The 25,727-nt window shown below is 37.3% G+C and overlaps 1 protein-coding gene across 1 annotated transcript; it reads left to right on the top strand.

The window, feature by feature from the left end:
* Positions 1 to 3,644: 3,644 nt before the first annotated feature.
* On the top strand, positions 3,645 to 18,010 carry LOC106056577 (uncharacterized). Its single transcript, XM_013213388.2, has 7 exons — positions 3,645 to 4,146; positions 5,661 to 5,804; positions 11,525 to 11,668; positions 12,565 to 12,713; positions 13,880 to 14,819; positions 15,826 to 16,032; positions 16,443 to 18,010. The coding sequence occupies exons 1-7, from the start codon at positions 3,987 to 3,989 to the stop codon at positions 16,592 to 16,594; spliced, it is 1,896 nt and encodes a 631-aa protein (XP_013068842.2). The 5' UTR covers positions 3,645 to 3,986; the 3' UTR covers positions 16,595 to 18,010.
* The last annotated feature ends 7,717 nt before the right edge of the window (positions 18,011 to 25,727 follow it).

Raw genomic sequence — 25,727 nt, 5'->3', positions numbered from 1 at the left:
CGCTCAGTAAACACAACTCTGTCGGGTGTCGAACCTCGAGCCCCCTTCTAGGTAGCCAAGCCAAGTTCAAGCGCACTTTGCCTCTCAACCACGCTTCCCACCCTTTACATCTATTCGCCACATAGACGTCAAAGTCTTACTAAATATCAACTATGAAAATATTCACGAGTACTAAACTTTAAAATCCTTGTAAATTTATGATGTGTGAAATATCCAAAAATTCTTTTAGTTGCTGGCTCTTCTCAAAAATAAAGTAGGAGGTATTTTAAATCTCCTTCTTTGTGTGATTGACCTAAAAAAAAGGGTGCCTACTTATTCCAGATCTGATGCACTGTTGTTTATTTTCATTAATACGATACCTAGCAATACTGAATGTATTAAGTGATACTCAGGTTTGCAATGTTGAGATTGTATGATATAAATGTTCAATAATCTGTTGGATTCAAACAGTTTTCTGATTTTATTTAAAAAAAAAGATTATTTCCTCAATCTTACAATATTAATTCTGGGTCTAACCAAGCATACATCTTTGTACCATTACATGAATTTAGAAAGCTTTTTTTTTAAGAATCCTTATAGTGTGCAGCCAATCTTTTACAATAGTATTTATGCCAAGATCTCATAACCAATATCATACCTATCATTCTACTAGAAATTATCTTCCCCTGTCCTTTAGTCTGTTAAACTGTTGAGCTCCACACATGGTCTGAGAACTGTCTCTTTCAATTTCTTTTTGTCTTCCATAAACAGGGCCTTCCATTCTTTAATGTTACCCTCCCCTGGAATTATGTAGGCCTACTGGTATATCTAACAATAATTTTCATCAAAATGACACACACATACAAAATGTTTCAAATATACTTTTAAAATGTTCTACATTGCTTCGTTCAATACATACTTAGCGATTAAAAAACAACATAAGGCCTATAGTTCTTATAAAGATATAGAGTTCACTGTATGCATGCATACAAAACATTTTACAAACATATTAATACATTATCAAACTTAACATAATGATTTTGAGGACAGGTAGACCTAGAAATGTTTGTAAAATGTTTTATATGTTTCTGATGTTTCGACATATTTTAGTAGGATACAAATTTTCCAATGGTTTGTGAGAGGTATCTCTTGAAACAACTGTTGTTTTTTTCAGATTAACTTAGAGCAGGTGTTAACTTAGTGGTCTGCGTAGAAGTAATGGCATGATAATAATTATTTAAGAATCACTGAATCCTTTCTAAAAATACTTTTTAGACAAAAAAAAAACAACATACTATTAATTTCAAATGCCCTGCATAAAATATTGTTTTTATTTGAAAAAGAGCAGATAAGAGGGGCCACAACTCAAACCATCTAGGTCTTCAATCTTGCCAGGGTCTATCAAATACAAAGATAAGGGAGACAACATGGACAAAGTCATTGTTTACTTTAACAGTGTTGCGGTACAATACGATCACTGCCAAAAAAAAAACAACACAAAAAACAATTATCTTTAAATTCTAGGTAAAGGAAATCAAACTTCCACCGGCCTGTCTGGACAAACGTTCTGTCTGGAAGGCATCCAAGAAGATCTGAATAGATCTCATCCCTATTCTCAATGGCTGAAAACGCAAGACTCTTTTTAACAAGAGCACACCGGGCAATCCCCTCCATTTTATTTCAATGTATCACAGCGGCCATGCGAATGTCCGCCAGAGAACGGTCCTTTGACTGTGGCCTTAAGGTACGGCGTGTGAGTCGTGACGGGGTTGCTGGGTTTCTCTGTCAGTCCCGAAAAACTCTTAGGCACCCCCCAACTGGAGTCTTGTTTTGCTACCCCAATGGCCTAGTCGCTTTCTAGAGCTATTGTCCACCCTGGTGATACGTTGCGACTGGGTAGCATAGCCCGGGATAATTGGAATAGATAGCCCTAATGGCTATAGCATATGGCCCCGCGTCCCGACTTGCTCCGTGGCCCTCTCAAAAGTGGTTCAAACATTCGGAAAAAAATAATGCAAAGGAATAATGCCTAATGTTGATTACAAGGGGTCCTATATCTCAAATAGCTTTGGGTCTTATCAAGTCTGAATCCGGTTCTAGATACGTAACGTTATTATAATTCGACCCATTCTTCCCTTTTTAAAATCTGTTTATTTTAACAAACACCTCTCTTTTATAACAAACCTTTTTAAATTGAAGAGTTACCACTGCCACCACGTGATCATATCATCATACCTTTGGAACTGTAGCACGAAGTCAAGATCACAGATATCAACCTTGTCACGTGCCTCGTGGGGGTAAGTTAGGAACGGGCTCACCGTTCAACACCGTATGTTAATATTTTCCCCAAAGATCAAATTGAAAGGCACATTTCTTATTTCATTACATAAACTAGGACACATTTGTACAAGTGCTCCTTCTTCTCTAGTGCCTATACAGCATGGGACTTGTTGCCTGAATCAGCCAAAGGAAGCCAATGACTTAGCTGATTTTAAGTCTCTAATTAAAAATGCACGATTAGATTGACACAATGATGCGCTGATGACGCAATTATCTTCTGTTAATAAGGGGCATCTGTGTTATGGGATGTGTGTGTGTGTGTTTCTATGGTGACAATGGGAAGAGGTTAGCGATTGGTTGTGAATGATGCAACATAGATGGCATTGTCGTCACTTGGTCTTAGTTAGGGGAGACGACTCCAGAACGTAAGAATGAAAGTTTGCGTTATTGTAGTGAGTTAGATTTTGTCAAAAGATATTATTACTAAAGTCTATTACATCTATTTTATTTATCACAAGTTGATTTTCTCTAATATATAAATAAAGTTATATTAAGTTTTGTTCACTAAAAGAAGCTATTTTAAGTTTTATTAGTTAAGACACGGTACGCCTACAACGGTTTGGTTCAGGGGCGGACTGGATGTCAAAATCAGAGACCATGTATTGTATATCATAATGATATAGGATAGATCAACTGCCTTCACGTATCCCTCAACCAATGTCAGGTACCCATTAGAGCAAGGTGGATCCCGAAAGTAAAAACCACAGTATCACTTAAATTAGAATTTACACTGTAAAAGATTTTTTGAACACGTCATAATGAAATCCTTGAGATTCTTTAGGTGCCCTACCGGCACACCGGGCATTTGCCCCTGGTTTGGTTGTCTACCAGGAGTATAGTGCTACAAGTCAACCGCCGGTAACAACAATCTGTAATTTATAAGATAAAATCTGCGCACAGCTAGTTTGAGACCCGTTTGAATATGAGTGGTGTCATAAGTCGGCTCTCCAAACCTCGTGCGCACAGCTAGTTTGAGACCCGTCTGAATATGAGTGGTGTCATAAGCCGGCTCTCAAAGCCTCGTGCGCACAGCTAGTTTGAGACCCGTCTGAATATGAGTGTTGTCACAAGTCGGCTCTCCAAACCTCGTGCGCACAGCTAGTTTGAGACCCGTCTGAATATGAGTGGTGTCATAAGTCGGCTCTCCAAGCCTCGTGCGCACAGCTAGTTTGAGACCCGTCTGAATATGAGTGGTGTCATAAGCCGGCTCTCCAAGCCTCGTGCCATACCGTTATCTTTCTCCTCGGCCATCATCATTGTTATAGTTAACGACCCCAGAATGTATAGCCTATAGGCCACTTCAATTACTAGAGTACAGCACTAGTTTCTGTTTAAATACAAACACGATAGCCTCGGAATCGTCTCAGTATGTCCACAGTGTAGGTCACTAACTATGATTCGTTTAAATAGCAAAATGTATATTTTCTCATCTAGGTTTGGGTAGCAGAAATTTAATTTAGTGTACAATGCCCTGTAGCACGGTAGCATTCCTTTCTAATTGATCTATATGTTGTGAAAGCGTTATTTTCAGTGGTTCCTTAATTTTGACTACACTTCTACTCTAATTCTAAATGCTAAAAAGTTATTTTCGATGGAAAGAGTTGGATCTAGTTAAATAGGATTGCATTAATAGTTTGGAGTTCTTTTTGCTTGGAAATTAAAAAACCATGAAGGGAAAGATGAACACAAGTATAACACAGGGTATAACAAATAAGGGAAATAATTCAAACTTCAAGAAGGAAAACTGTGAGAAGAATTCAGGTAGTCGAAAGTCTGGGGTTAATGTTCTTGTATTGGACAGTGCTCACTCATGGTTAATTTGTTTAGGTAAGTGATTTCTCTTTCTCAAAGTAGCGTGCAGGCGAGCGTGGAAACTAACCAGATCTTGAATCTAGATTCTGATTGTATAAAACATTTTTGTTCATAGATTGGAGAAGGAATATATCTGCATCGCAAATGAACAAAAAAAGTTTGATTGGGAAGCTATGGGGTCCAGTGTTTGCTATAACTTTTAATAGTTTTGATGCAAATGAGTGGATGAGAAAGGGGAACCGCCAGTGGCGTAGCTAGGTATTCGCCATCATTTTGGGGGCCTAGGGAGTCATGAACACTTGGGGGCTCCTGCATTTTGTGTGTTATTTAATGTTTAATGTAAAAAAAAAATTCGAACACTCATTTTGGGGCCACCTCAAGTGGGGGCCCGGGGGATTTCCCCCCCCCAACCTAGCCACGCCCCTGATAACCGCGAACCGGTAGATGGGAGGCGACGGGAGATAGCGTGTGTTTATTGTAGAAACGACCTTTACCCATCCCTTAGTCTGATGGACCTTTGGGGCACCACACAGGATCTGTTGACCGTCTTTCTCCATTTCTTTCTTTTGCATTTGATAGAATCCCTTTCAGTGACAGGCCCGTCTATTCTTTTATGTTGTCATCCCATCACTTTCTCTGTCTGCCTCTTCTTTTTCCTAGTACTGTTCCCCGAAGGAAGGTCTTTGCGAGCCCTAAGGACCTTGTGCTATGACCATGGAGTTTTATTTTCCATTTTTTGACAGTAGTTAGCAGGTCTCTACCCCTGTCTCTAATTTCTTCGTTTGCGATGCGGTCCTTCTGTAGCATCTCAGTTTTATTGCTAGGATCCTCGTCTCCAGTTCCGCAGTGGTCCAAGACTCGCAAGCTTATAAGAATGTAGCCATGACCAGGGAGCGCATCAGTATGATTTTAGTGTCAATGGCTAGTGTCTTTCCATATTATTTTGAGTTTTGCAAGTACTGCTGATTTCCCCTGTAGCTAACAAGTACTTCATTTATGGTTTATAGAACTGACACAAAATAGAGCAGCGAGATTCATAACAAACGAATATTCATATTTGATTAGAGTAACATCTTTAGTAAAATTTAGAAACCCTTCAGGAAAGAAGACTTAAAAGTAAAGTAGCAATTATACATAAAACACTGAAACATAATCTTCGAATACAAAAAAAAAACGAATAAAATACCCAGAAAGACAAAGATAAAGGCACGTTCCTTGTTCCATATGCTAGGACAATTTTGTACAAATACTCATTCTTTCCTGGTCCTATTGGAGCATGGAATGGGTTGCCTGAGCCAGCCAGGAAGACCAATGATTTGGGAGAATTTATGTCATTGATTAACATGCATGGCTAGACTGACATAGGAACACGCGTAGGACGTAATCATCTTGTTTTCATTTTAAAGTGACGTCTGAATTTCATAAGATAAGATAACGTGTTTTTAAATGACGAGGTTAAAGACTAGACATTTTTTTCTACACAAACATGGACATTTGAAAAAATTTGAAACCCATATCTTAAATTTCAGGAAATTTCGTCATTTTGACTTTAACGGCCAGTTTCTCACGTCTGAACCACATGACCTTCCTAGACATAGTGCAGAAGTTTGACGTGTCTATAACAGCGGCCTCCATTGGGTTCACTCTGCAGCTTGTGTCCCTTAGTATATTCTGTAAGTCCGTACAATTGTCTTTCAGTTTCTCTTCGTGTTTAAAAAGATAACCAGTTGAGCATGTTTACTGTGGTGTCTGTGCTGTCAAAGCTGTTCAATGTGGTGCTAGAGTAGTAATCCTTGTTTAATAAAAGTAGTGCTTGTGTATTAATATCTAAAAACAAATAGTGCGTGTGTAGTAATATCTTTTAAAAAAGTGCTTGTGTAGTAATCCTTGTTTAATAAAAGTAGTGCTTGTGTATTAATAATATCTGTGGAATAAAATAAGTGCTTGTGTAGTAATAATATCTAAAAAAAAAAAGTGCTTGTGTAGTAATATCTGTAAAAGTAGTGCTTGTGTACTGTGTAGTTATATTTGCTAGATATAATTTTGATTTTTGTGTATAGATACCTATATAAGGTAGTGCTTTTTTAGATAGACACAATAGACTAATTAAAAAAGCATCGTATATCACTCGAACACAGCTTCCATCTCTTGAAGAGCTTTTCCAAAAAAGATGCCTTTCCAAAACACTCACGATTCTTAAAGATAACCTTCACCCATTTAAAAACTTTTACATAAGATCTGAACGAAGTGGTCATCTCCTTTCCATTAGAACAAATAAAAAAGAAAGATTTTAAAACTCCTTCATCCCACTGTCAGTCAGAGTGTTACAAGATCAGCTGTCATCATCGAGAAGTACATAGAAGTCTTAATTCATAAAGCGCTGGTTGTGAGTGTGAATGTGTTTCGTGAGTGAATGTTGTTCGTATTTGCATCTATAATGTTATTGTTACAGTAGTTACGCTGAGGTTGTCAATTGTAGTCAAACTGAATTTCCATTCAATTGGGTCAATTAAAATTATCTTATCTTATACTTTTTGTGTTCAAGCTAATTAAGTTGATTTTGTTCTATTAAACCTCGAAGCTGTTTGTACCGTTTAACCTCTCTCTGTCTCTATGTATATATATACAACTTTATATATGTGTATATATATGTGTGTGTGTGTATGTATATATATATATATATATATATATATATATATATATATATATATATTGTGGCCTATTCAACTCGAGGCGGCTTAAAGCAAAATCAAAAACAGATGCAGCAGTAATCAGAGACTTGCTATTTGCTGACGACTGTGCCCTAAATGCCTGCTCTGAAAACGACTTGCAGAGCATCGCCAGTGACTTCTCAAGAGCATGCTCAGACTTTGGCCTTACCATCAATACGAACAAGACTGAAGTCTTATATCTACCTGCTCCTATGAAAGCCTACTCGGATCCAAGCATTACTATAAATGGACAGGATATAAACGCAGTGGACAAATTCACATATCTTGGCAGCACACTCTCCAGAAATGGAAAAATCGATAGTGAAATCGACCTGCGTATCGCCAAGGCCAGTGCATCCTATGGCAGACTGTCTACAAATGTCTGGAACAGACGTGGTATCACCACAAACACAAAGATAGGGGTCTATAGTGCCGTCATCCTCCCTACATTGCTCTATGCCTCAGAAACATGGACAGTGTACAGTAAACATGCAAAGAAACTAAACCACTTCCACATGACATGTCTGAGAAAAATAATAAATGTCAATTGGCAAGACAAAATACCAGACACAGAAGTCCTTCGAAGAGCGTGTCTGTAAAGCATCCACACAATCCTGATGCAGTCCCAGCTGCGATGGGCAGGTCACATCTACAGAATGGAAGACCACCGCATCCCTAAACGACTCTTGTATGGCCAACTAAGCGAAGGAAAGCGCTCGCAAGGTGGTCAAAGAAAGCACTTCAGGGACACCCTCAAAGCTTCTCTGAAGGCGTTCAGCATAGACCCAGCCACCTGGGAGACAGAGGCACACGACAGAGCATCATGGCGTCGAGCTGTGAAAACTAGCGCACAGGTTGCTGAGGAAAAAAGAACAATAAGTTTTGGTTATTGTTTTTTTAATCAATAAGTAAAAAAAAAATACATTAGAAAACCCATTGGGTCACCTGTGGAACATGTCTAAAAAGTAGGTCAAGGTCACTCAAAGAAAAAAATTATAGGTAATATCTCATTTTTGATCCTTACTAATTATATTTCCCAAAGGAAATAATTTTCAGACAAGTCTAAGACACTTTGTGCCTCTGAGGGAAACGTGGAAACGTGTATTTCAGTGGAGTTTTGTGGCAAGACGCTTGACAGTCTGGACAACACACCCGCCACCTTGGAACCTAATAACGAGCCTAAGCCTAAGGCTCTAACCGAACAAATCCCTAGCGCAAAACGTAAGAAGAGAGGACGTAGAGGAGGAATACGAGTTAAGTGTAGAAGAAGAGGACAAAGAGGCTTCCTTCCACCCATCGTAACAGGCAATGTTAGGTCTTTACAAAATAAGATGGAAGAATTAACAGGTTGCTGTGAACATCTGTATCAATTTAGAGAGTGTTCCTTAATGTGTTTCACTGAAACCTGGCTCAATGATACGATACCCGACTCTTCTGTTGATCTCGATACATTTTACGTTTATAGAGCAGACAGAACAATTAATAGTGGGAAGTCAAAAGGAGGAGGACTCGCAATCTATATAAACAAGGAATACTGCAACGCCAATAATGTGAACATCAGGAATAAAATTTGTGACCCTAACATTGAACTTATGTGTGTCACACTTAGGCCTTACTACTTGCCTAGAGAATTCACCCAGGTGTGTGTTGTTGTTGTGTACATACCACCGACGGCTGACACAGCGACTGCGTCGGAAATAATTTTTGATGTGCTTCACAATGTACAATCAAAACACCCGGACTCTGTTTGTATCGTAACTGGAGATTTCAACAACCTAAATATTGACAACACACTGTCAAACTATTGCCAGTATGTCTCCCTCCCCACAAGGCAGGGCAGAACGCTCGACAAATGCTACGTAAACATTAAGCAGGCTTACAAATGTAAAAGTTTGTTCCCACTTGGAGAATCTGACCATGTACTACTCTATCTTATACCAAATTACAAACCTACTCTTAAAACTACAAAGAGAGTTATAAAAACGGTCAAGATGTGGTCTGAAGAGGCTGTAGAAAAACTACGAGGATGCATTGAGAAAACTAACTGGGAAATCTTTATTGAGAACTGTCCAGACATAAACGAACTAACAGAAACTGTTACCTCATATCTATCATTCTGCGAGGAGTTAACAATTCCAACAAAAACAATACAAGTCTATGGAAACAATAAGCCCTGGATGACCCAAAAAATCAAACACCTTACTACTGAAAAGAAAACAAAGTATAAGGCTAGCAACGAAGAGTTTATAAATGCTAAAAATAAACTGAGAAAAGCAATAATTGAAGGGAAAAAAACATACAAATAAAAAATTGAGAATTTCTTTGCCAAGAACAACTCAAAACAATGCTGGGAGGGATTAAAGAAAATAACAGGCTGCGCCTCAAAACGAGAACAAATTTTAGTGGCTGATGATGAGAAATTCGCCAACGAACTAAATTATTTTTATTCTCGTTTTGACAAAGAACTTTTCAACACTCTGTCCAAAGGAAAACAAGAGCCCTACGTCAATTTTGTAACGGAGGATGAAGTGACCTTGTTATTTAAAAGAGTAGACGTAACAAAAGCTTGTGGACCAGACAAAATTAGTGGCAAGCTGATCAAGCTATTTGCGGAGAAAATTTCTTCTATCTTCTGTCATATCTTTAACCAGTCATTGCAAACGTGCGTAATTCCAAACATCTGGAAAACTTCAGAAATCATACCAGTGCCTAAGAAACCAAAAATAGATTGCTTAAATGATTTCCGCCCAGTAGCACTAACACCTATTGTTATGAAATGTTTTGAAAAATATATGCTTAAACAACTTGTAGCAAAAGTCAATAACAGCCTAGACCCTCACCAATTTGCATACAAAGCAGCTAGAGGAACTGAGGATGCCATTCTATTGCTTTTGGACCAGCTTTATAAGCATCTCGATATACCCAAAACATATGCACGAGTCCTCTTCGTAGATTTCTCCTCGGCTTTCAATACCATACAGCCACATCTAATGATAAACAAACTGAGTAACTTAAATGTAAGCCCTTACTTGCAAGCATGGGTTCTAAACTTTTTAACCCAACGGCCCCAGTATGTTAAAGTCAACAACACCAAATCGTCAACTCGAGTACTATGTACGGGTGCTCCACAAGGTTGTGTACTTTCTCCTGTACTATACACTCTTCACACTAATGACATAAGAAGCATCTATGACTCAGTTAAACTCATTAAATTCGCTGATGATACTGCCATAGTCGGTCTTATTTCAGGAGACGAAACTCAGTATCAAAGATCGATAGAAGAGTTTACAAACTGGTGCACCGACAACTTTCTAGAACTGAATGTAACAAAAGCTAAAGAACTTATAATAGATTTTAGAAAGAAAAAACAAACTATACGTGAACTGCAAATAAACACTACATCTATAGAACAAGTAAAGGCATATAAATATCTAGGCGTTATCATCAACAACAAGCTTTCATGGGAAGACCACCTTGGAACTCTGACAAAGAAAACAGCCCAGCGACTCTTTTTTTTTATACAAACTCAACAGTTTTAAATTAAACAAGAAGATCCTTGAGACATTTTACGGCGCGACTGTACAAAATCTGCTAACTTACGGAATATGTTGTTGGCAAGGCAAGGCCTCATCTAAACTGTTGCAACGTCTAGAAAACATCATTAAAAAAGCATCAAAAATTACACTCACAACATTACCACATTTAAAGGAACTTTTTGAACAAACGTGCCTAAGAAAAATCGAAAAAATCTTGGAAGACAACGGTCACCCGCTCCATCAGAACTACGCCAGGTCGTCGCGAAGTGGGCGACTGCTGTCAATAAAAACAAGAACGGAGCGGTACAAAAAATCGTTCGTACCTCACACGGTCAGACTCTATCACCGCCACTCATTGATCAGGGAACATGAAATGCACCAAGATACCTGTTTGTAGTCGCTGAATGAACTCTTTATGTTGTCTGTTGTATTTATGTGTATTTTTCTATTGTGTTGTCTTTATATGAGAAACGAGTCCTTGTAATCACAACAAATTTCCGTAAGGATCAATAAAGCAGTCTTAGTCTTAGTCTTAAATAATAATTCTTGTTTATTGTTTTTTTTAGCAACGTACAATTTACTATTAAAAAATATTGTCTTTTGAAAGAAAAAACATTTTATAATTATTATTATTATATTATTATTGACGTCATGAGCTAATATCCATTCTCTGGTACTGCCAGGTTAAGCGGTGCACTGGTTGGAAGATTGTGTATCACATCCTCCCCTTAGTAATCTCTATTAGCTAATAAGCCTATAGTTTATGATCAAAATGCGAAAAGATGGGATTGAATATTTTTTTTCCCCCTATACATTTGGAGATGTTCATACTAAAAATGATTCGCATTAATCTTCTCATCGTTTAAATGTTTCCTTTTAATTTTTGTTACGTGCTAAAATAGTGGGGAAAAAAAAAAAAAAACATTTCATGGTTTTTAAAAATGTGGGATTATGGTTTATCAATACATCCGCCTTCTGTACATCGGATACTCCAAAAGCTTGCAATTTATGGATTAGCCTCCATTATATGGAAAATGAAAAGTACAACATTCTTCAATTGGTGTTATTGTACTGATATCGACATTTCGCTTGTGTTTCCATGTTCAAATTAGAATGTGATGTCTGTTATTGTGTTCATGTTCACAGCTACATTAGTGACATCACTGATAGTCCCAGCCACGGGCGAGAGGCTCTCCGGTTTGATCGCCTCCTGCATTAGCTGTCTGACCATTTTCGGCATTGGTCATTCACCGAATATCGCAGTCTATTTGCTCTGCATGACCGTTAAAGGTAAGCTAGCCACTGACCAGAAGTGTGACATGCTTATACTTCCTCTGCGTTGTGTGTGTCCCGGGTTCTAACCCTGTCCACAGCCAGCCCCCGACTTCCAGCGGGAGGTTTGGGCTAGGATGTAATAATCTTCCATCCTGGAGGAACATCTGAAACGTAGAAGTAATGAAACTAATTAGACCAATGACTCGTTGTAAGGTGTTGGGTCTACTATTTTCTTTTATCAGAATCTAAATCCAGTGCTGGATTTCTGCGCTCCATGAAATCATCTTGTCTAGCTGCGCCCTGCTCTGCCCCCAAAACGTAAACCAACCCCCGAAGGTCTTTTCAGTTCTAAAAAAAAAACTACTTAATGGACCTCATTGACCAATCGTAAACAAACAACATTTTGCCATTGGTTCTTTATATCTTCTATACAAATTACGCAATCCATAAAGGCTGTCACGTGATACGTAATTTTCATTGTTTTATCAATATCATCACGTGGCTAAATGTTGTTTGTTTACGATTGGTGAATGAGGTCCATTAACAAAATCAAAACAGTACACTAGTGCACTATTTCCGAATAGTAAATTTTCAGGATAAACTAAACAAGGTCAATGACGTAAAATTGAACAATGTTGCCAACTAAATAAACAAAAATTGAGCTACAAATGGAAGAGCTTCAAAAATGTGATCCTGAAGAGCTAAAAACTGCACACACAAAAAAATGTGTATATACCTTACCTTTTAAAAAGCATAGGTTGTCAACACTTTATTTGTTCTTTACACCGGATGCACCAAAAAATAATAATGCATTATAGGAAAGTATACATTTTATTTCATCAATTTAAGTTGTCAGACTGGGCTCATTGTAGACGAAATAAATTGTTTAAAATCTGTTTTTTTTTTTTCAGGAGCATGTATAGCTGTGACCAATGTTCCCTCCATCGCCCTAATCAGCAAGTACTTCGACAAGAGAAAATCTTTAGCCACGGCGTTGGCTTGCAGCGGAATGGCTGTTGGTTCAATGGGAGCGCCGCCATTGGTTGAAGTCATGCTTCAAGTAAGCCAGATTTTTTAGGAGCTAGAGATCATATTTAATCCCCGTTTCATCGAATTATATAAGGGATTATTTCATTATTATTTCATATAGATAAATTATAGGTTTATGGGCACTTTTTACAAAGCTTATTATATCCATTCACTCTGTCTGTCTGGTAAAAAGTTTGTACACGTTATTTCTCGCGGATCATAATGAAATTTTGCACAATGATCTCTTTTACCTGACAAAACAAAGAATCATTAAAAAAAAATAGCCGATTGGTAAATTAAGTATTGGTAATTCGTTATTTGTTTAATATTGAACAAAGGAAAGAAATTGTACTTTTCTGAAGTGGTGGTAGGCTATAAGCTGAACTAGTCTCCATTATAGGTCGGCGCTTTAAAAAAAAAGTTCTTTTTAAAAGGGGTTACAGTAAAATTCACCCAGATATCTTTTTTCTTTCTCCCCCCCCCCCCAACACACTCATATTTTGTTGGTTCAGACACGTGATACGATCACAGCGTATTGAGAAAACTAAAAGCATGAAATAGCGCTAAACAAAAACAAATTGGTCAAAATATTTCTAATTGCACAGATTTATAATTGTTAGTCTAGATCTATTACAATTATAATCACATGACTGATCTACATTGGCTACGGCAATTACATTTCATGTAAGCATTGGATTTAAAAATAAAATTGTGGATGTTTTTCTTGTTTAGGAGCTAGTGATTAAATTTTATTTCTTTACCTAACCTCCGTTACAGCGTGTTTAACTATGGGGGATTGCTCCACTTCAAGTAATATAGTTTAATAATAGGTGTATGTGCATCTTTTAAAAGTTTCCAAAGATGTTGTTTCCCCCCCCCCCCATTTAGGGGGCAATAAAAGTAATTCACGCATCCTTCTCCCTCTCTGAATTTCTTGAAATCCTTTTTTTCTCATCCATTGTAAGGCCCTCCTCCTGTTTCTTCACAAATGTTGTAGTTTTTTTTTGGACTCAATAGTTGCTATGAATTTTGTGTCACTAATCCAGACATTTGATGGGGATATAACTATTAACTAGGCGTTCATCTTATTTAGGCCTATATGATCTACTGAAGGAGTCAAACGAATTCTCATGATTAACTAGACCAAAAATCTTAGATGAATGTTTCCTTAAAATATCAATGTATCAATGGTTTCAGAATTACGGGCTTCAGTGGACCTATATTCTCATGGCAGCTCTTGAACTGAACGCCATATGGGCCGCTATGCTGCTAAGGCCAACTAGCCGCTATAATAAAGTCATGACTAATGAGGAATACAGACAAATCAAGAGTGTTCAGGCTGAGGAAACTCCTGAAAACCTTGCTATAGAGTTGCATCCCTTGAATGAGCCCCTGGCAGACGACACTAAAAATCAGATTGAAAACGCACGTGACGAACAGGAAATCCCGAAAAACTCCCATAAATATGTTGATAAAGATTGTGACTTCCTGTACGTTGAAAATATTAACGGAACAATATTTAATTTTGATAAAGAAACACATTTGGATAAGGATTTAACACCCCGCACAATCTCTACCGTGTCCAACGAATCCAGTAAAATACCAACAATGGAAGAATTTATTATTCCTAATCTAATACAAATAGATCCAAATTTAAACATACAAAATGCAACAGTTGAAGAACATAATTTACAGAATTCGACAAAAAAATCATTTACAGAAAGTGCCAAACTCAATTCGGAAATCTGTGAGATCAACGGGACTTTTGGCCTGACAGACGAATCAGTTCATGGGAATACCGAGTCTTCAACGAAAACTCCAAAGGAAGGGTCTAGAGTTAAAGCTGCCCTGTGCTCATTATCCATGGGCATCTACCATGCTTTTAATCTACAACTACTGAAAACATGGTCAATGCGCTGTCTGCTGTTCTACTGCGCGTCCGGGATAATCATCATGTATGTGCCGGCATATATGCCAACAATAGCCATTAAGAACCAGATGAGTCCTGACCAGGTGTCTCTGTTGCTCATCGCTGCCGGGGCGGTAGACTTCGTCGGCAGGATCGCCATTGGCGCCTTTGCTGACATGAAAATATTGACAGCATGCCAAATTGTAGCTATATCACAGTTGATCTTAGGTAAGTAAAACAAGACGTGACGCTAAAATTACAAGCAGTCATGCTCACAGACATTAAGCTGAAAACATTCAATTAAAAAATGATTTTAAACAAGTAATATCAACAAAACAAAACAATTAACAGACTCCTATTGTATATTCAAATAATATAGTAAACTAGACATTTATATTTTATTTGTCACACAAAATAAAGCGGGAAAGAAGAAAACGGTTATTTTCCTAGTATTTTCAATTTTCATTAGATTGAATTTTTTCAAAAAAGGCCACTATGGGTATGGAACGAGCGATTTACGCTTTAGTAGCACCATGGGCGTAGCCAAAAGGGTGGAATTTTATGACTGATTTTTTGCTTTAATTTTTTTTTTTTTATTTTAGGTAAGATTTTAATGTTAAACCATCACTTGCCCCAGCGCAGCCAAAGGGGGAGGGGGGGTATAAAACAATAATTAATACAAACGACAGTCACCAAATTCCATGTGCGTAGCCCAGGGGGATTTTGAGTTTAAAGCTCCCTCCGAAATTTTTAAATGATAAAACCCCCCTCTTCAATATAGGACTAATACATACAAGAGTCATCAGATACAATGAGTGTAGTCAAAAGGGGTTATGTGTTTAACCCCCCCCCCTTTTTTTTTCAGAGGGCTTTAAGTAAAAATCCCTCCAGAGGTTTTTGAGTTTAAAACCCCTTTCAGCGGGGTTTGGAGCTAGCTTAGGCCAAAGTAACAGATGACCTTAACATCATCTGCCGTAAATATCGCAAGGTCTGACAGTGGAAATTATTGTATTTCCAAAGTATAACATCAAATAATAAAAAAATATTATGGCAACAATAATCCAGAAATATTTCTTTATATTATATTATATATATATATTATATTATATTGAATTATAATTCAAGCCTTCTTTAGTGAGGAAAAAAACAACAACAACAAATTGGCCGTTCTTTAAAATCGATATAAACGTTTATTGAAAGTCTGGGTTTATATGTTATATTTTCTTATAACCAGGTACAATCTGCCAGTTTGCCGTTTACTACAATACTTTTGGCACCTTGATGTTTCTGTCAGTGAGCAGCGGTTTGTTCACCGGAAGCAGAACTGGCCTTGCCAGCATCGTCTGCTACGAGTTCATGGGGGCTCAGAATTTGCTCAAGTCTTTTGGTGTTCAGACCATGCTGGGAACGCTCTCGATGGGACTTCACCATCCTTTGTTAAGTAAGTTGTTTGGGACAAACTGTAAGCCACTGTTGGCGAGCCAATTAGTAATAGTTACTTTATTATCTCTTAAATTACAGACGCTCTTTCAAAAAAAAAATGTATTTCCCAGAAGTATGCTAATTAGACGTGAACTCTACTAGATTCTAAGTCATTGTTTTTTTCTGGCTGATTCAGACTTCCGTTCCTTGCTCTAAGGGCATTAGTCATTAGAGCTTACGTGGTGTCATCCGCCCATGTAGGATATCATGGCCGATCTTCTTAAGTTGTCTTTTTTTATGTCTACGATATGGTTCAGAGTTTTATGCATTAATTGTATTTCTACTTTACTTGTTTGTCTCTTAGTCATTTATCTTTCATAGAAAAAATATCGTAATCATTGTAAAAGTTATGTATTTATTAATCTGCAGGCTCAATTCTCGAAGCCACCGACTCGTTTGCGTACCCTCTTCATTATGTTGGGGCCGCCACGTATGTCAGCGCCATCTTCATCCTCCTGCAGCCAATAGCGAATCGTCATGACAAAAGACGTGCTGCGATTCAAGAACAACAACCCACATGACAAGAACAGTAATCACAAAGTTCATAAAAAGTTTGCCAGATTTTTAAAGGGACATTGCCATTTTTATTTTGTATTTATTTTAAACTCAGGAAATGTTGGGTCTATGGAATGCTGTGATAATTATATGTTGTTGTTGTTAATGTTGTATTATCATTATTTTTAACAATTCTCAGACGTTCCTTTAGAATGTAAGATTATTACGTCCTAAGCCAAACATCCAGTAGGACGTCAAGGGGCAACAGTGGGTAGGATTCTAGCCCGTGATCATGAAACTGACGGTCCAAAGCGCCTACCACACAACCAGGAGCCATCTTGCATGAGCATTAAAAACTATACTAAAAAACTGTATATAGGCAGAAATGTTATATATGAGACGATATGATATGAGAGGATAACTATTTGATACATTGTACTCCGCAATAATAATAATGTCCCTTGCCAAGGACAAGAATGATATAGGCCAGATTTTCAAAAATGTTTACAGTTGATGCTCCCCCCCCCCAACCGAAAAAAAAAGCTATTTTTCGCCTCCCCCCATCCAGCTAGGGTCCCGAGCATAGCCCCCCAACCCCCTCTCTTAAGTTTGTCAGGACGTCCCTACTTCCTTTTGAGAGCCTTTCGCCCCACAGCTTGAGAAGCGCTGATATAGGCCTAGTATGTTGCTGGTGTATTTTAATTTTTACAGTATTTCATTTTCATTGTTAGTCATCTGTCCAAAGAAAGTCATTGATGAGCAGAAGGAAAATAAGAAGACAATGAGAAAAACTTTTGAACTCAAAAAATAGACAAGCAAAAATAAGACAAAAAAACATATTTTAATTAAAGCTTATCTAAGGGGAAGAACTCTGTAATTACAACTATATCATTTAAAAATGTAGAAGTTATTACACTTATTCCATATCAAACAAAATAATTAGAAATACCTGTAATTCATTGACTGATTGGTGTAATCTCCAATATGTTCATGTCTTGTTAGGCTCAATAAATAATTGTTTCAAGTTTCATCTTGATGCGTATGGGAGAAATAACGTGCACGGCTATAAAAAGGAGACGAAACCCGACATATTTAGCCATATCTGTGAGTACTGAAGTTTCTCTTGTTGGGATCAAACAACATAATTAATCACCAGTAATTCATTGACTAATTGGTTCGTGTATTGTGTAATGAATAATTGTGCAAAGTTTTAACTTGATCCCATGGGAGGGAAGTATATATATATATATATACATATACAGGTTGGTTTTTTTTTTTGTGACAGTACGCACCTTTTTCAATGTGAGGAAAACGTAATTACTTTTCTTGTATTTTAACGTTTATTATTAATATATTAGTAGTTAAATGCTAGGCAATCCATTACTAAGTACCGGCACCTATTTTTGTTTTACAAAAAAGCACTATATATATATATATATATATATATATATATATATATATATATATATATATACAAAGTGGCGTAGCTAGGTTGGGGGTCCAAATTCCAAACTCCCCCTGGGCCCCCATTTGAGAGGTCCTCCCTCGAAATGAATGTCCAATTATTTTTTTATTAAATATTACTCTACTGCCTTGTAATCTTGCTATTCACGAGGATTAAAAAAAATACTAGGCAGCACTGATCTAGATAATGGTAAAGATGCCTCTGCTGCACAGAAGGCACGACTTTTATCCGACCCGGTACTGTACCAATAGGACTGTAGACTTATATATCTATTAGGTTTATTATTTAATGTCATGATATAGAATGTCAAAATGCAGGGGCCCATAAAAAGGTCAAGTCCCCGGGCCCCCAATTTTCTAGCTTCGCCACTGTCGTCACATAAATGTTATACATATACAGTGTTATACACACACACACGCACACACATATATTTATATATAGGCCTTTATATAAAGTCAATATGAAAGAACAGGTTGACATCGTGTTTAAATCTAGTTCCTTAACAGACAGACGCTCTTGTCTCGGGTACGACAGACAATTACACTTATTGGATATTGCGGCTATTTTGGTTTTGGAAGTTTCGAATTGCTTCTTAAAATAGAAGACTGACGTCATTATTGTCACTATTTATAGAATGTGACCTTTCTCATCACGTTTCTGTTGCGCGGGCATCGGATCCGCTGTCCCGTCTCAAGTAATATTTCATACTAGCATTTCGGTACTTTTTTATTCAAACTTTGTTACTTTTTAAAATATTTTTTTAAATATATATTTTTTTTCATACGATATTTCTATTTCTGTAAAGAATGTTTAATCTATTTATGGACCCCCGTATGAGCAAGCGTTGTTTATTTTGGTCAAGTTTGGCTATTTTTAAATAAAGGAATGTATTTTAATAAACCTAAGCTTCAAAATTTCTGAAAAATTTAATTTACATTTTTTTAAAAATAAATATCAATAGGCAAAAGTTTTGTTGTTGTACATATCACTGGTCTACTAAAATAGAAATGCTATTATCTATTTATAGAAACCAGAGATGTTATTTTCTATGTATTTATGTCTTTCTATTTTTATACCAATGAAATGATTTACTTTCGACATAGTATTTTTTTTGGTTGTTTTTTTAAACTGAAGAACGTGAAATGTTTTTATCTAAAAATATATTTTAAGAAATTGTTTTGCGGTTATATATATATATATATATATATATATATATATATATATATATATATATATATATATATATATATATATATATATATATATATATATATATATATATATATATATTTGTTAGGATTTTAGTTTCACGTTGGTTGGCGTCAGAGTTTGCTTTGGTCTGACTTACCCCTTCTGTTGTAACATGTTTAGAGAAAAAGGCGCTTCTTTGTTGTCAGGTTCTGATTCGTGGAGAATGTGTGTTTGTAGAGACAACCAGATCGTATTTTAAATGCATCGTCTTGATTTTATCTTTATACTTTTTATGGGCGAACATTTTGTTTTCGCAGTTTCTTCGAACAGTTAAATATTTCTTGGAAAACGCTGATTTATCTGTAATATCTATCAATAACTCTTTGTGCCTCATCCATGGAATAACCAGACCAGTTTATTACCTCACACTCAAGTCAATGGTACTCAGCAATTACACGGAAAATGGCTCAACCGTTGGGCATCAGGAATCACAGGCAGAGCTATGTGCAGACAAATGACCACGATTAACAAACTGGACAATAACAATTTCCACCCCAGCAAAGAGCAATCTACAATCTTCCAACTAAGAACAGGACACACGCCTTTAGATTATCACCTGAACAAAATAATTCTTCTAACTAAGAACAGGACACACACCTTTAGATTATCACCTGAACAAAATAATTCTTCTAACTAAGAACAGGACACACACCTTTAGATTATCACCTGAACAAAATAATTCTTCTAACTAAGAACAGGACACACACCTTTAGATTATCACCTGAACAAAATAATTCTTCTAACTAAGAACAGGATACACACCTTTAGATTATCACCTGAACAAAATAATTCTTCTAACTAAGAACAGGACACACACTTTTAGATTATCACCTGAACAAAATAATTCTTCTAACTAAGAACAGGACACACACCTTTAGATTATCACCTGAACAAAATAATTCTTCTAACTAAGAACAGGACACACACCTTTAGATTATCACCTTAACAAAATAATTCTTCCAAGAACAGGACACACACTTTTAGATTATCACCTGAACAAAATAATTCTTCTAACTAAGAACAGGACACACACCTTTAGATTATCACCTGAACAAAATAATTCTTCTAACTAAGAACAGGACACACACCTTTAGATTATCACCTGAACAAAATAATTCTTCTAACTAAGAACAGGACACACACCTTTAGATTATCACCTTAACAAAATAATTCTTCCAACTAAGAACAGGACACACGCCTTTAGATTATCACCTGAACAAAATAATTCTTCCAACTAAGAACAGGACACACGCCTTTAGATTATCGCCTGAACAAAACAAATCCCACACACCCATCTCTATGTAGACACTGTGCCCTCTATGAGACTATGAATCATGCCCTTTTAGAATGCCCTATTTTAACCCAGCCTACTGCCACTACAGCCCCAACATAATCAACACTCTGTATGGCAGTGCTGAACAAGGGACACAGACTGCAAAAGAGCATAAAGCAATGCAGCAAAAAGCTGGCTAGAAGAAGAAGATTCTTGCAGCTGGATGAAGATCTCAGCACTCATAAGCTGGATGAAGACCTCAGCACTCATAAGCTGGATGAAGATCTCAGCACTGGATGAAGATCTCAGCACTCATAAGCTGGATGAAGATCTCAGCACTCATAAGCCGGATGAAGATCTCAGCACTCATAAGCTGGATGAAGATCTCAGCACTCATACGCTGGATGAAGATCTCAGTACTCATAAGCTGGATGAAGATCTCAGCACTCATAAGCTGAATGAAGATCTCAGTACTCATAAGCTGGATGAAGATCTCAGCACTCATAAGCTGAATGAAGATCTCAGTACTCATAAGCTGGATGAAGATCTCATCACTCATAAGCTGGTTGAAGATCTCAGCACTCATAAGCTGGATGAAGATCTCAGTACTCATAAGCTGGATGAAGATCTCAGCACTCATAAGCTGGATGATGATCTCAGCACTCATAAGCTGGAAAAAGATCTCAGCACTCATAATTATATTGTTGTTGGTTTTTATCAGAAACGTAATTTAGCAAAAAAAAAAAAGAACAAGCAAAAACAAAATACAAATTCTGAAAGTAGCTTTTTACAGATTGTTACGGAGAAAGTGTGTGTGTGTTTATTCGTTTCTATGTTGACGGCATACTGTATTCCTCATTAATCTTCGGACATGAAAACAAACCTTGTTGTCATGGTGACGGTGGGAAGAGGTTAACGATTGGTTGTGAATGATGCAACATAGGTGGCATTGTCGTCACTTGGTCTTAGGTAGGTCTGACGACTCCAGAACGTGAGACTGAAATGGTTGTGTTATTGTTGTGAGTTAGATTTTGTTTCAGACATTATTACAAATGTCTACTACATTTATTTTATATACCACATTTTGATTTTTTCTGTATTATAAATAAAGTTATATTTAGTATAGTTCACAAGGCAGTTATTCAAGTTTTTTCAAGTTCATTGTATTAGTTAAAATATGTTATACCTACAACGGTTTAGTTGCCTGCCAGCAGTTTGGTGCTAGAAGTCAACGACCGGTAACAGCACTGAATTGGTAATAACTTTCTGCATCTCCTTTGTATTGATGACAGTCTGCATTAATTTCTTAGAATTCATTGAAAAATCGGGACAAAAAAAAACTTTCCATTTTTTTCATCTGTGACAAGATTTATAGAGATTTTTTTTTTAAATCTGAAAATCTGTCTATTATTGTGTCCGTACCCTTGGAGACACAAGTCCAGATAGTACGAGTTTTTTTTTTAAACACTTCTGCTATATATCCGACGGAATTAAAGCAGAGAAGATTTCGATGGACAGGTGACCTTGATAGAATGTCAGAGAACAGAAGAGCACAAGTAGTATACCGGCAGACGACCCAAAGGCAGACGACCCAAAGGCAGACGACGAATATGATGGATTGATGATGTGGAGGCAGATTAACTTAAGAGAGCTAGGACATGAAGATGAAAAGCTCAAGAGAGATCTGAAGGGGAAGATGTGTAGAAGCAGACGAGAGCACCCTATGGGCTGTATCTCTTACCCAGAATCCCCATCAAGAACAATTGTATTGTTATAAACCTGGTGGTGAGACAGATAGGGGTAGTGCTGTGTGTGCTTTAGACTACGCAAATCGCCCCAGGCCCAGCGCTAGACAAAGGTCAACCGTGACGAGTTACAGTGCACGCCAGTTCAGCAAGGACCTGTGTTGTAAATATTACGCACGCAAGTCACGGCGAATGTCATCAGGCGAGTGGTCAAGCGACATTCTATCCGGTTCTAGAAGGCCAGTAGGGACCCTATATAAGAGTGAGTGTGTTATCGTCAAGATACTTCACGTTACTTCACAATGTGACCAGTACGAGGCGAAGTCAGAACCAGAACGGTGTGTGAAGTCCGGTCCGAAGCAGAGCCTGGGTTTTTGGACAGTCAGTGTAATGTTGTTGCCAACTGTACAGCATTTGTGATGTATTTGAAATTAAACTATTGCTGATACTTTGTAAGGTTCTTTAAGTTCGTTGTGTCGTGTGGTGCAGTTTGCTGAGAGTCTGGATTCGTTACAGTATTTAACTCTTTCTCTCCGTAATTATTTACCACATTCTGGTGGAATCAACGTTGGTATCGTTACTTAGGAGAGAAAGAGTTAAACACATTTACTTTGATTTAGATGTGCAGAGTATAAAAGAGGGAAACGGCAGATGAAAGGGAATGCTGTAATTATTAAACCAACATGACTGCTGCGTTAGCATCGTTTTGTGCTACAGCAGATTATGTCGGTCAATAGTTCCAGTTTGATTTTCAAAGATATCCCTTAAGCCAATCAATATTTTTATCACGTTGCTATTGATACGGTCGGCCGCCGCAGTTCTCAAACATTCTTATTTTTTTATATTTTTGGCACTTTGCCCTCGTTTTGAAAATCATCGTATCACGTGCCAACTCTGAGAACCGGTGCTTTACCACCGTGTCAATCTGTTGACTTGAAAATCTGACCTTTTGGGGGCAAGTGGAGATGAAAAGTGACACAACTATCAATTTACGACAACAGAATCTGATGACGCAATAAATGCGATTTAACGAGGGTGTCGTTGAGATCAGTCAACATTTGGTGTTGATATTTGGTGAGTGTGCGAGAGTGAGCGAGACCAATCGCTAGAGAAGGCCACAACACCGACGTCGCAGCCTGTGGGCAGTGTAGACCAATAGCTGGTTGCCACGTCACAGGTCTGAAGCTTGACAACGAAACAATCAAACAGAACGAATACACAATTTGAATACGCTTTTTTTTTATTGGACACACTAGTATTTTGTAGTCGATTAGCTAAAACCCCCCAAAAAAAAACAACACTAAAATATAAAAACAAATACTTTTTTAAAAACAAAAAACATACACGAATCACTTTTAATAATTTATTTGTGCGATTGAAAAATACTTTTATTGTTTTTGTTTAGCGCAAGTTTCGTGCTTTTTGTGGACCATTTGAGGGTGCTGGAGAGGTTATCTGTGAGAAGGGTTCCGTGCTGCCTTTTCAAAGAACTTTTTATAAAGAAGAAGAAAATAAAGTTGCTCGAGTCTGAATTTGAAATATAGCCTCCACGATAGAAGGTCGACATCTTTGCCACTGAGTTTATGAAGTACTTATAAAATTGAAGATTTTGTAGTCTACTGTTAGTTTAAAAGTCTTTACAAAAGGTTTATCTCCCTTTAGCTTTGTACATTTTCTATATAAAACAACATTAATTATTAAGACTAATTGATACAAAAAGGGGTTAATTTTTAATTGATTCAGGTGTGGTCATCGACAATAAATAACTATGCAAAATTTCAACTTAATCCAAGCATGGGAAGTGAGAAAAAAAAAGTGTAAAGGAATCCACCCGGACAGGTGGAGTGAGTTGCTATAAGCTTGGTAAAAAGGAAAACAAGAGTGAACAACCAGAAAGATGATTATGCTATCTTTAGAACAGAAACCCCCCTAATACAGCTCTTAAGTTATCTACACCTATTCTCAGCATTGACAACCTCAGTGCTGATGGGAAGAGACAAAAGAGCGGCTCTGCACTTGTTTCTAAAGAAACCTGGGAAGTAATCTCGATGTGAATATGTCAGTAAATGGGGAGAGAGGGGGAACAAGAAATTGTGTGATGTGGGCTGGGGATGGAGGTGTTATCAGTTGTCGAGAGGAGTTCTATTTATGGAAAAGCAGATTAAACTAATGAGTCAAGGAATCGATTCTTTAGGTTGGACTTGTCTGCCGGCGTGATTGTAAACCTTGTTGTTATTTCTGCACGTTCTAGGGCAGTCTCAGAAAATAATTGTCATTAGTCCGGCGCACTAGTTAAATAGCATTAATTTACTGGCATTTAGCTACTGACACTAGTCCATAGTGTTAGTCAATGATATCTGTCATCAATAGAAAACTGGCAGGGTCTCTGGATTTGGTTGGAACTTAATCTTTTGTTTCACAGGTTGACGAGGGATTCAAGCCACCCTGCAGGGGCCGGCCCTAATTGCGGGACTCCTGGAAAAATCACGAGGACTTTGTAACCCTGTTATAAGTTGTAATGGTTTAATTTAAGAATATACACCTAGAATTAGCGCGGGGCCTATGAAAGTGCGGGGCCCACTGCGGCCGCATAGGTTGCAGTGGCCTAAGACCGGCCTTGTATTCTGTTTGGAGAAAGGCTACAGATTAATAACCAAAAACTGTACAGTTAGCAGCTCGAAACACTGAACTATCGCTTCACTGTTAAGAACTCTATTAAAAAGATACTGCTATACTGAGATGAGCCGGACTGGACTTGGGCTCTCCTGTCTGGTATTCTTTAACTGACGTGGCCCCATTAAAGTTAGGCAGGGAGAGGGCGGTACTCACGGCTTATGAGCGTTATAAAAACACTGATGGTTATGAAGTTATGGTTAAATGTGAACCTGAATCAAACCCTACTCGCTTTCATGCCCGTCGTCCTGCGGAAGGCTTGGACTACACAAGCCTATATGGCGCAGCGATTTTGTAATCAGATGCCAAGCCGATAAGTATGAGATGTGGCCAGTTAGAGAGGCTTTGAATGAGATAATAATGACAATAAAGATTATTATTATTATTATTATATGACCCTTTACAAAATAACTACATCAATTAGATAATCATTTAATAACATCTGTTGGACCAGGTTCACATTTAACTGTAACTTCATAACTATCAGTTCATGGAATACATATGAGTATTTACTATGTAATAATAATAACATAAATACTCCAAAAACAAAATACAACAGTATTGCAGACGTCTCTTCTTTTTGTATAGGGTTGTAGTTGTTGATAGTTTGTAGTTCATAATTTCTGACTTTCATATATTCTCATAGCAAAATATTGAATCCAGCCTTTTTATCTGTCAGAGTGGACCACTTAGGAGTCCGATTTTGAGTTTGTGTTTCTACATAAACTGTCTCTGTAACATAGTTATTCACT

The sequence above is a fragment of the Biomphalaria glabrata genome, chromosome 6 (genome assembly GCF_947242115.1).
Source record: "Biomphalaria glabrata chromosome 6, xgBioGlab47.1, whole genome shotgun sequence".
NCBI lineage: Eukaryota > Metazoa > Mollusca > Gastropoda > Planorbidae > Biomphalaria > Biomphalaria glabrata.
This window is presented reverse-complemented; position numbering and strand designations above follow the sequence as displayed.